At 32.9% G+C, this 13,292-nt stretch overlaps 1 protein-coding gene across 2 annotated transcripts; it reads left to right on the top strand.

Annotated features, from left to right (window-relative positions):
- Nucleotides 1–205: 205 nt before the first annotated feature.
- LOC127714343 (uncharacterized) lies at nucleotides 206–9,151 on the top strand. Of its 2 annotated transcripts, none has more exons than XM_052220401.1 (3): nucleotides 206–319; nucleotides 2,931–2,998; nucleotides 6,236–9,151. In XM_052220401.1, the coding sequence occupies exons 2-3, from the start codon at nucleotides 2,940–2,942 to the stop codon at nucleotides 8,175–8,177; spliced, it is 2,001 nt and encodes a 666-aa protein (XP_052076361.1). In that variant the 5' UTR covers nucleotides 206–319; nucleotides 2,931–2,939; the 3' UTR covers nucleotides 8,178–9,151. The 2 variants fall into 2 exon arrangements, with proteins under 2 accessions (XP_052076361.1, XP_052076362.1); XM_052220402.1 differs by lacking the exon at nucleotides 206–319 and adding an exon at nucleotides 1,052–1,119.
- The last annotated feature ends 4,141 nt before the right edge of the window (nucleotides 9,152–13,292 follow it).

The following is a 13,292-nucleotide window of genomic DNA, read 5'->3' as shown; positions in this document are numbered from 1 at the left end:
AGAGAACTCTCCATCCAAGTCAAAATTTATAAAAGTAAACGATTATAGGTCAAAGTACGGTCCTCAACACGGAGCCTTGGCTCACACCGAACAGCAAGCTATGAAGGGCCCCAAAAATTACTAGTGTAAAACCATTAGGCGGTTTTCTGAAAATCATGGGTGTCATCTATAAATAGAAATCACTTTGATATTGCACTCATATGTAGTTAACGGTAACTATCGTGCTCAGCTATCGTGTATTGAATTTTAACATATGCACTAATACATAAATACTTCAAGGTTGCAATTGATTTATTCATTCTACATTTCATTATATCAGGTGAGTCGATTTTATTTTAAAATGCATACGAACACATTAAAAAAAAGATGTTTCTGGTTTATCCACGGAGTTATATAGTTAACTATATGAATCCTTTGTTTATCTGGTAACGAAACCATCTGTCGGTGATATTGAAAGCCTCGGATTTTTGTATTTCTAAGAAACGAAAGTAAAAGTAAAAGTATTTTTGGCCAATTTGATAAATTATGGTGTTTTCAAGTATTACCTTTTATAACAATGAAGGTGGTGAAAAAACTCTTTGATATGAATTCAGGACACAAACGTCCCTTCAGAGACTTTAAGGAGCATAAGCTATATATAAGGTTCCTCACATGTTTAACTTTTCGTAAGAACTATGGAGTGCTTCTATTTACAACAACATCATCAATTTATTGTTGTCAGCTATTGAATATATGTGATTTTTAGGGAGTTTTTATTTTTTTTTATTTCATATCGACCTATTAATTTTATTTGATCATTTTCGGAAAATGGATAAGATGAACCTGAAGTTTAAATATTTAAGGATGATATTTGTGTCTTAAAACGATTACAAGAATGGAATATTGTAAAAGTATTCGTCATAAACGGTCAGTTTGATTCAGTATCGGTAAGAAAATCTCCAAGACAATAGTTTGACCTCATTTGAATCTATATGCATGCAAACTTTTATATAACCTCAGTTGAAGACGATTGCGCATGTGCCCAGTAAATTTAGCCATTAAAAATAAGATCAACTAAAAAGATGAAACATAGATCAAACTGGTAAATTGATTTCGTTGACTGTGTAACGTGTACATTTAGTAAGTGGTAAGCGTGTTTATTTTTGTAATAGAAAAAGTTCGTTACCAGTTTAAAACTTGATCCAAAATGTTCTATTTACAAATAATCAGATTATCTACCAATAAACTCATCATAGATACCAGGATTGAAATTCTGTATTTGCGCCAGACGCCCTTCGTCTACAAAAGACTCACCAGTGACGCTCGAATAAAAAAAAGTTAAAAAAAAGCCAAATAAAGTACAAGTAAACATTGTTTCATAAAATAATATCAACGTATTAAAAAATGTGCAACTGCTCTTGCTTTAACAGCTAAATTTATCTATACTAGCATTCCAGGTGGCCGAGTTGTTTAAGAAGTCGAACTACTGTATCACTATCCAGTCAACACTGAGGTTGTGAGTTCGAATCCTGCACGGGGCAGGTGTACTCGACTCCAATCTTAATTGACTAGGATTGTCAGTCTTCTTACCGAAGGTCGGTGGTTCTCTCCGAGTACTCCGGCTTCCTCCGCCAATAAAAACTGATCGCCATGAAATAGCACAATAGTGTTGAAAGTGGCGTTAAACACCAATAGATCAATCATTCATTCAATCATTCCACTTTTGAATTGACAAAAAAATTTGTAAAAATACACATTTTTGTCTGATCAGAGACAAAGTTGTCTTAAGGGTACAATTTGGTACCCTACAAGCTACGACTTGTACAAGTCTATCAATAACAGGCACCGACCTTGCTGCACAACAATGCAATTCCATATTGCAACCTCTAGTAATCCAGGGACCCCATTACGGCCACGTCTTAGACTAAAGACGAATGACAATGTACCAGAATTCTGGTCAGCTTATAAAAGTCTTTAAAGTTATTGTAGAAAAGATGTTCTCTTGCATTCTTCGTTTTTCATCTAAGAATCTCTTGAACACCCCCTACCTCGTACTTTACCTAAAATTAACCCGCCAAATATCTTGTTCGTTGCTATGTTTTATCTAAGTATAAACAAAACATAATAAGGTTCTATTAAATTGTTACTATTGTAAACTAACTTAACTTAGATCAAGTAAACATCACAACTGTATCGACCCGCCAAAAAATAATAATTATACAGGTTACAGTTAAAATGATGATGTATCAACTTTTAATACTTCTTTTAAAATCTCTGAATATATGAAACAGAACAGAAAACCGTCCTTATAATATGGGGGGTACTTTATTTTCTTCGACTGATGGTTTTGATCGCCCTCTTGTTATCTCCTTGCTTGTTTGTTACTTTTGTGACAATGAGTTTATTGCAAACGACTGTCTTACTACATCGTCTCATTAATCAGGACTATTACTACAAAAATGGGAAACGTACGTAGGTCATGAAAAATATTACTTTTTGATGAACTGCACTGATTTCCATAGCAAACACGCCTCAGATGATATCACCAAACTGCTGGAAATTTTGATTGACAACAAATTTGTTGAGTTGGTGGACAAAAAAGTTAAATAACAAAAATACCGAACTCCAATGGAAATTCAAGACGGAATGTTCCTTATAAAATGGCAAAATCAAAAGCTCAAAAACATCAAACTAATGGAAAACAACTGTCATACTCCTGACTTGGTACAGGCATTTCCTTGTGAAGAAAATGGTGGATTAAATTTCAGCAGACAGTCGGTATTCCAATGGGTACTAGTAGTGAACCACTACTGGCCGACTTGTTTTTGCACTCATATGAAGCAGAATTAATACAAAACCTTTTCGAAGTTAAAAAGAAAAATCCTTATTTACTCTTATAATTTTGTTCAGTTCGTGCACTTTGAATAAACTTTTTGTATACTTTGTTTCAGAAAAGAAAAATGTATGCGACTGTTTTCTTTCACATCATTGCAGTTGTCTCCATTACTTCAATATACAGGTAAGGTATACATTCTTATATTCAGTTAACATTAATTTTGCGGCTATTTTTATACTATTTTAGATAACGCAAAATTTAGAATTATAATTGTCAAATTTGAAATCTTTATGAGTAGCGAACAATTTTGAATGAAATATTAGTAGGTTAAAATATAAATAGCTTTAAAAGGACTATAAATGAAAATTAAATTAACTCACAAACGTAATACAAGTCCGAAGTAAAATTTGTAATTCAGCGGTCTAGTCACAGCAATAACCTGTAGAAGAAATGTGTGTTATCCTTGTTCTTAACACTTACAGTTTTTAATTAACAATATTGGTCATTAGCTACTATTTACAATCAAATACACTGTTGACATATCGTAAATGAGGAGTAAGTCCCCATATTGACTTACTGGAATCAATAAATGTCCGATTTATGCACTAGAATCGAAAATGAAAAACACCTACATCTAACATTTTATTTTAATGAAAAATTATCCAAAGTTAAAGCGTACATGTAACTGAACTACCTTCAGCTTTAAAGTGTACATTCGTATCACGTCATGTTCTGTCACGCTACTTCTCCAAAATCATTCATGACATTTCGAGGAAAATATTTTATTTTAAATTTATACATTTTTCCAAGCTCTTTTTTATTTTTTGTTATGCTTTAAAATTTAAATAACAGCTATGTACCTTTTTCAATTTCAATTTCTTGGAAACCGATTATCCGATGCATGCATATCGCGCATGAATAGATAATATTGACATCGACATAATGGTTTCATGCGTTATTGCAAAACGTAATTTCGGCAATTAGGTCTTTTAATGTACGTTAAAAACAAGAGGAATAACTATGACAGACCAATCCTATTCTAGTATTTGTAGATGTGCAAATCGTGTACCAATTATCACTTTATAAATTTCGTGCGTCTGAGGCGGTTTTCTGTGTAAATCTTCATCAGGAATGCTAGAACCGAACCATTTCAAAGCATGCAAACATTAGAAGCTATTCTCAAAGAATTGTTGAAAAACATATTATTAATTATGTCAGTACCGAAGTTTGGACTGTTGAGTATTGTCTCATGGCAATAATTTATACTTAAATAAACTAATAATTTAGAATAAACATTAAATGCCTTTTGGACTGACGATATCATTGCCGATATGCACTGATACGCATGTGGTTAGGTTTTCAAATGACGCATTATAATTAAAAAATATATTTGTTTGTTTGTTTGTTGGTGTTAAACGCCATTATCAGTAACCTAACTTTATCAAAGAGATACACGGACAGAACCCTCGACCTTCCACAGGAGAACAAGCAATCCGTGTCATTTAAGATTGAAGTCGAATACACCTCGCCACCATCGGGGTTTACACGCGTAAGATTCATTCATTCCCAAACCAATACTGATGTCGATGTCCTCGTGTCGACATAATATCGAACCAATATTGATGACTCATACAAACATGACATAGCCAAATGTCGTTTTTTTTCGATGATGACACCCATGAAAAACTTGATGTAGATATCGTTGATATTAACAATGTCGACGATGACTTATAGCAATGACATATCAAGCTGACCAAGTTTAGACCGAATAAAAAAAAATGATAAAGGCTGAGGTGATATCTGAATTGATAACATTTATTTTATCACCTGTCCAACTAGTGATCACCTAGAGTACAATATCAACGCTATACAACCGAATGACATTTTTTTGTTGAAAGGATATAGTAATTTTGAAAAAGTCTCCACAGGATTGCCTTGTATATATATAGAAATATCTTAACTTGTTTCTTTAAATTGATATGAGGAATTCCAGAGGTTAAAAAATGAACCAAAAGTTTATATTGCTAGTTTTGAAGGCAATGCAATAAATATTAAAGCATATGCTTGACTGCTTACTGAAAATTACCTTGCATCGGTCGATGCAAATGAAGTACATCTCTTTCACTTCATACTGGTACTACCCGAACTGAATTTACTATACATCACGTTATTTTGTACTAGGTCATGGTTTATAAATGTTGTGACATAAATATGTAAGAATGTAAGCATACAAACGGAAATATATTTTGCTTTCTTATACTAGTGTATATGTTGAAATACATAATGTTAGTAAAACAGCATGTGCATTAATTGCTATTACATCTCCTTGGTTGAAAGCAAAAACAACTTTCACTGATTAGCGATCTATTCCTTTGAATTTGGTTTCTCCAAGAATGTAAAAATATATTCAGATAACATTTAACAAACTTTGGTTAACAAAACAAAATTGTATATAAGTATAGTAAATACACGCTATAGAAGACTTAGTATTCTTGTCGTTGTTAATGGCTCAACTTTATTTCGAACGCCACTGATGAGTCTTACGTAGACGAAACGAGATTCTGGTATACCAACTTATAAGGCTGGTATCTTTGATGACTAGATATAGCATTATTATGTAAACTTTTATTCATTGGGTATAGTCAGCCTGCAAAAAGCACAACAAGTTCCTACTTGTGCTTGGTGAAGATTGGCAATGTTCATAAAGTTATAAAGATTTCAATATTTTAAGAAGGGGTGTGACAACCAAAGACATAGTTGAAAGCCTTATGCTGACTCTATCATGAAGTCCATCAGATGTTTTTCTCTGGTTTTAACTAACCAACTTTTCCGACGGAGAAATTCAGGTATTAGTTTGGGGAAGTATGGCAACAAATTGCGAACTGTACAACCAATTTTGTTCAACTGGTTTATAAGTTGTATCTGATAACAAAATGGTAGTCTAATTTGATAACGGAGGTTTTCACTATTATCGATCGGCAGTTATGATTATGGATTGATTGAAGTTTGGTGCTTCATGTCGTTCTCGTGTGTACCTGAGAACTGTTCAACGAATTATCATCCATTATAAATATTTTATTTATTATAACAAAAAAAATGAGGTCAAGATATTCAATTATTGTACATATAATTCTCTTTTGTGTCAAAGCATTCATTTTTACGGTGCTTGGCCCTTAAAAGCCATGTGGGCTATTGCAATCACATAGTGCGCCCTGTCTTCGTCATCATTGAACTTCCATCATCTTCGTTTGTAGCATTAACTTTTTTTTAAATATTTTGGATGAACGAAGAATTTATTTTATTGATATGGTTAATGTTAAGAAAAACTTTCTTTTTGTATTGTATTGTATTTCAAATAAGTGAAATTGTTCACTGGTCTCTAATATAATCTATTATTTATACATGTTATAATGGTTATAGGATTTATGGGAGTTCTCCATCAATAGCAGATACATGCGATAAAAGTGATATTAGAAAACAAGCCAAGGAAATAGCAGAAACTGAAATAGCACCTTACTCAAACTGGGACAGCTTACTGACATCAACACCTACATCTATTGCTTTAATTGGTAACCTTATGCTAATAGCTACCGAAAGTGATTTTACATTACTTGAAAATGCTCCTAAAGACGGTTTTAAATATTTGAAATATCCAAATTCTTTCAGGGCATCGTTGGTTCAATTAAGTAATATGGGATCGGATGCTTTTAATGACGCCCATATGAATATGGATAGCATAAGGTTACATACTACTAACCTTGACAGTCACGTTCAGACATTACTTAAAATAATGGATGTTGGAACAAATGACGAAGTGGAATTGCTTGTTCCTATGACACTGAAGAAAATAGAAACAATTGCAGACGAATGCTTGGAACTTTCTGTAAATACCGAAAGCAGTTTTGATTTATTCATGAAGACAATCAGTGAACTGAATGAAGCAAGCACAATTGCTAAAGGAGTATATGAAGAAAAGTATAAAGATACAGAAACGTCGATAAAATCAAGTGAAATAGAGCAGGAAAGCTCAATGTCAGAAAGAGAACACATGAAACAACAGATAGAGGATATGAAGAAAGAAATAAAAGACATGCAGAATGATTTCGAGGAAACATTGGATGAAATGCCATCTAGTACGAAATTGCTTGGATTATCTCTTGTTGACGGATTTATGGGTGTTGCCAAAACAATTTTTCGTGGCCATTGGGATCAAATGTTTGAAGAAATTCAAACGACAAGAGAAGAAGCAGAAACGCCAGAAGATCGAGCAGACAAACAAGCCTACAGATTTGCTGGGGAAATAAATAGACATGTGCATACATTAGTAGATGTCGCGACATCTCGCCTTGGAATAGGGGAAAAAACACCTAACTGGAACGAAATTGATTCGGTGCGCTCGGCAAAGGAGAGTCTTAAATTAAATCTAAGGAACATGAACAGAGCTGAAATGCCAACCGAGGTTCATAGGAGAGCCATACAAATTTGTGAAGATTCGATTCGACTGTGTAAACAACTTATAGCGATACACAAAGATTTTAAACTTAATGACGACAGAATAAAAACATTAATAATGGAAGTAGAAGATACATTACTTATTTCAGAACGATTTGTTACTGAAGCAGATACATTTTTACACAGTAGAGGTCCTCGTATGAGTTGGCACAAATCAATGTTTAGTTCCAGTTTAGTGCACAACGAACTAATAAAAGCTCACATTAAAGTCGATTCTGCGCAAGAAGTGTTGCAAGGTTCACGAAAAAAGCAGGAAGAAATGTTTCAAAGCCTTAGACGAAATAATGCTCGAATGGAAGATACCCTAAAGGATTTAGCTAAATTAAAGATTGAAAAGGTTGACTTTGAAGAAATCAGAAAAACTTTAATGAAAGGTATTGAAGCCATACAAAATGTTCGTGAAGAATGGGGAAAAGTTGTGAGATTTTTTAAAACGATATCAAAAATGATAAAAATGAATTTTCATGTAAATGTTAATACCTTGATAGAAAAATCAAATATAGGTACAAAACTGAAATTGAAATACGATGCTTTGCCCGCTTTAACACGTGAACTTGTTCATGAAAGTGTTTTAAAAGTAAGTACAATATCGTATGCAGTTCATGAAATAGCAGCAACATATGTGGAAATATCGGAAAAACATTTACTTGATCAGATGAACGCATTGGGCGGGTTGGCTGCTTTAGATCCTAAGACTGAACAAAAGAAAATCAGTGAGAAGAGAGAACAGCTGAATGAAAATTGCCGAAATGCCCAAAGCGAAATAAGCGAAATTGTAATGAAGAAAAGACAGGAATGTCTTGCAAAAGTTGAGAGAAAACTAAATGAACTAACTTATGACAAAAACTAATAGTTCATTTGAAGTGTCATGTTGATGTTGTTTATCATGTTAATTACGTGTTATAATATTCTTTTTATTTGTCTTTGTATATTTTAAACCTTTACTGTTTAGTCCATTTTTGGGTAATATCCTATTTGGCATGGTTTGATATTTATACATCTTGACATTGTGTTATTGTGGTCATTTTTTAAATTCTTGTCTTTCATTTTTGCTTATGTTCATTATCTACAGAGTGTCTATATGCCATTTTGTTTTACTTTGTTGACTGGTCTACCCCATTGTTTTGACATTTTTACCAATTATGTCTGTCTGTTTTGCTCAAACAGTGTTGTTAATATAAGGAATTTTTTTGCCACTATAGTACAAGTGAGAGGTTTAGCTAGCTATAAAACCAGGTTTCATCCACCGTTTTCTACATAAGGAAATGCCTGTACCAAGTCAGGAATATGACATTTGTTTTCCATTCGTTTGATGTATTTGAGCTTTTTATTGTGCCATTTAATAAAGGACTTTCCGTTTTGAATTTTCCTTGGAGTTCCGTATTTTTGTTATTTTACTTTTCACGAGAATATTTAGTCACTGGTTGGTAATCAGACAAGCAATCGTTGGTCGAATTCACTCAGTCTTGCAGTCTTCACTTTGTATTGAATCTGAAACATTATTATTTACATCACTGTTGCTGAATTATTGTAAGCTCATCCCAGCTATGGGTAAATAGTCGGTCAGATGGGGGTTGAAAGCCCAGAAAGGCAATCCATCTAGGAGAGACAACTCTGATACCAATCCGGGTAGATCTTTGCTCGTAAGTTTTGGTTGGCACACGATCTAGAGGAATGGAACCTCAACTACAATTCCACTGGCCCTCCAGGTTAGGGGGTTGAGCACAAGACTAACTATCTCGTCTCATAAAAAAAAACTCTAGTTACGGAAACCATCATGTTGATATTTTTGCTAAAATTAAAATAAACAGGAATTTCGGGTTATTTTCGATTTCTTAAATTTGTTTTGTGTTTAACTAACCATTTTCTTTGGAAAATGCCTGTACTAAGTCAGGAATATGGCAGCTATTTTTGATTATTTCCGTTGATTGATAGGGTTTGATTTTGGCAGTTTTTATGTACTTACCCTTTTTGTATTCGCCTTGGAGTTCGGTATTTTTGTTATTCTTTTTTGATAGAGAAGTAGTATCGGTGTGAATCATTCTACATGTTAAGAAATTCAGGCTATAATAGTTTACCGATGTTCAGTCTCATAAATCGAGTAATGAAGATACAAATCAAAATAACTAATAAAACGGAGAGAATTGCGTGAACTACTAAAGGAGCGGGACCAGGTGCGACTACAGAATAAGCGTCTCCTGCTATACATGCAAACAGAGTTATGAGAAGGAACGACTGAAATCGACACTACATTAGTGTTACGGTCACCGTCAAAGATTGATTGAACGATAAGATGTGTCTGTTTCAACTCGATGACTACCGACATATTTTTGCTGTCTTGGATCTTTAAATACCAGTATAGTCGTCCGATCTGTAATTTTAACGATTCTGTCTTGTTCCAGGTAGTAATGTTTCGATGGGTCTGAGTTCGGATGGCGGGTTGTAAATGCATAGGAGTCACTTACCATGTCGACGCACCCGTTCTCGCTCCTTTAGGGGTGCACGCGATTCCCTTCGGTTTTGTTTGCTACCTTGATTTGTCTATTCTAAGTCGATATATGAGATTGGAACACCAGTAAACCAATGTCGCCTCATCCTACATAGTCTTCGAAAAGCGTGAGCTTGTGCAAAGCCAAATCATTGGTTTCAACTGGGTGCATAACCATAAGTGTTCAAAACTTATAACAATAGATATTTAGTTATGTTTTAGTTCATAAAAAAACAACACAGTGTAAGCCCCGATAAGACAATATTCAAAGATCTCCTTACAGTGTTTGAGTAAGAATTATTTATTCAAAAGATCAATAATTTTAATTGTATTGTATCTATATCTATGAGCTCTATAAACGACATCACCATTAATATAAGAATGTGATATCCGTGTGTAAATTCGTTTCGACGGTTACAGCCAAACTTCTAAACGAAATATTATCTCAATGAAAGAATTAAGTAAAAGGTTTAAGTTATTTATGATATGGAAATCCTTGACATTATAAATTATTGCTAGTTATACATAGCTTTCGTTCATCGAGATCTGAATCGTCACTGCAGACACGGACATAGCTTACGAATTTGGATACAGACGCGAAAGGAACCAAAGGTATAATCAAACCTATAAATCGAAAACGAACTGACAATGCCATGGCAAAAAACGACCAAGAAATATTCAAACCATAAAATAGAGTAAAAGAAATATTGTTATCCTAAAAAAAATTGTTTATAGAGTTTTCCATGTGAAACTGAAATGATCATGACTAGTATATTGCCGAAATGTGCAGAGATGTTGAGGAGAAAATTAACAGCTTTAATCGTCTTATCACACTAGATGAAAGTGAATCTAGAATTTTACCTTCTCCATTAAAGAAGAAGGCTAAATATGAGTTACTGCAAATAAATTTTTCAACAGATTTTTCAAAGAACCATTTTATTAAATAAGAAAATTTCTCTATGATAAGATGGTTTGGAAGTGTAGTGTAGAGATAAAAAAAAAATAATATATACATAATAGTTAATCTAATTAGAATGACCATCAAAAACATTTAATTAATCTAAAACATCCCAAGACATTTTTACAATGCAAACAATAATATATTCCACTATATTATTTGACCAGAAAAGTGAAGTTTTTGATATCTTTTTCAGGTTTGCTCATAGAATTGTGAAATACAGAAAATGAATAAATTTAAATAAATTAGACAAAATGTATAAAGTAATGACGTCATAATAAGGTCATTATGAGCAAATATTTAAAAATGATAAAAGTTACTTGTCGATGGCATGCAGTTTTTCATCCATATTTCCTTAATGGAAACTATGGCCGCGGCCAAATAAAAATAACATAGCTATTAACATAATTCCACAAAATACGAAGTCGTTATTTTGGTGCAGCTTTTCTGTTTTCAATCGAAAATACACTCCATAGTTAATACAAAATATGGAAATAAAGAAGTTTCACAAAATATACTAATTGTCATGATGTGTAGCTATGACACGTGAACTCTCTTTCATTTTCTGAACACCTTTTACCCTAGTCATGTTAGGGCAAATTTTAAATTGTGTATTGGAACTTGTTTTACTTAAGTTTTGCTAATTATGGACATTACTGTCTCTTCTCCTTTTATCGGGTTTCCTAATAATCATCTAAAAGTGATCAGTAATACAAGATCTGCAAAAATGTGTTAAATATTACTCAATCGTACATTTAATTGCACGGGTTTGGACAAATGGTAACGGTTTTTTGATATTCTAATAGATAAACAAATGTTCATATATGACTGAACCTTTCTTAGTTATTTTCGTAAAATGACGATTTTTAAATAAAAAATGCTTTATTTGCTGATAATTTTGAAAGTATTATGACTAGAGAGAAAATGTACTTCAAAAAATGCCAACAATACTGAAAAATGAATTGAATCTTTATTGTAAGCATTGTCCTTTAATATAATTTTCATCAGATTTATGTTAATAATTAATATGATACAGGTACTGAAGAAAACTTATTTTTTACTTTAAGATTTTAAACATTATACAAGCATCCCTTTTTCATTTCATTTTAATTGGTTTCTTCTTTTTGTTAGCAACATTGGAAAATTCTATAAAATAAAAATACACAAGATACATTCACTTCGTTAAAAAGTTCAGAAATAATTTTCTATTGCGGCATTGTCTAAATGTAACAACGCAGTGTGCAGGTGAACATGTACAAATACCTTAGTTTGGTTTGTAAACGGCTGTTTGGCATATCCTCATCTTTGAGGGTTACGTGAGTAAAATAAAGAGGTGTTAGGCATCACCAATGTAACACTAACACTAACACTACGACACAAATTACAACAAAACAAACATCTAGTTGGTAATAATTGTCTTCAACAATAGGCAGCTTTTTGTACTATATGTAGTCAAGCTCTAAATCGTCCCGAATCTAAAACAGATTTGAATAATTTAAACCGAGACTATTTAAGGTATATCACCAGCAAACTCTCCAAATAAAAAAACATCAAGCTATAACATAAGGCAACCTTTATTTCAATTTGTATTTGGTTTCTTTATTACAGTTTATAATAAAGATCTATAATGATTAATAGCGTCTTGGCGGAGAATCAACCTTGCAAAAAGAGTTCTTTTTAAAAGGAAGATAAAATAAAGTACAAGTTTTTAACTACTGTTATTTCACTGACAACAACCTCCAGCAATAAACAATGCCCTCAGTTTCATATCAAGGTGCAAGAAAAAGTATACAAGGAGCAACGGGATGATTTGAGCCTTGTAATACAGTCACTTTGGTCGACGATTTAAACAACGGCTTGATAACTAATAGTATCCTTCTAAATATGATATTCAAATATGTTGTATGTTTTTAGTTTCAGATAAGGAAGCAACGGTAGAATAGAGTTGGTTATTTGATTGCTAGAGCAATGGAGACGTCACTGGTAAACTATGAATCCAGTCTTAATGCTTACGTGACACCACACTTTGATACCGGAATCCATAATCTTATGCTTGCATACCAAATAATTTCTAATGTTTATATCGAATCTGACAAGCTACTTTCAAAAGATGAAATGCAAAATACATATGAATATATACTTAAAGCTTACACAGAGTTTGAAATAGCAGACGGTTATTTATCAAGACTGAAATCCTATGTTAACGATGAATTTGAGAAGTCAATGTCTAAAGAAAAAGATTTACTAGACGAAATCAGTAATCTGAAAGTAGAGATTAAAAAGGCTAATCTAGAAATCAGTCAAAAAAGATATCAAATTGAAGATGCACAAAAAGATTTTCAAATTGCTCATGAGCATTTTCAAACGGCTGAAAGAAACAAAGAAAGAGCAGAGAGAGAGTATCGTCGAAAACAAATAGAAAGAGAAAGTGGAGTTTATGCCATTCCTTTGATTGGTGGAATTGCAGCATTTTTTTCTGGATTGAGTGATGAAATTGAAAGAGCCAGACGTGAAAAGGA

The sequence above is a fragment of the Mytilus californianus genome, unplaced genomic scaffold, assembly GCF_021869535.1.
Source record: "Mytilus californianus isolate M0D057914Y unplaced genomic scaffold, xbMytCali1.0.p SCAF_9, whole genome shotgun sequence".
Taxonomy (NCBI): domain Eukaryota; kingdom Metazoa; phylum Mollusca; class Bivalvia; order Mytilida; family Mytilidae; genus Mytilus; species Mytilus californianus.
Note: the sequence above shows the minus strand (reverse complement) of the source record. Positions and strands in the feature narration are given on the sequence as shown.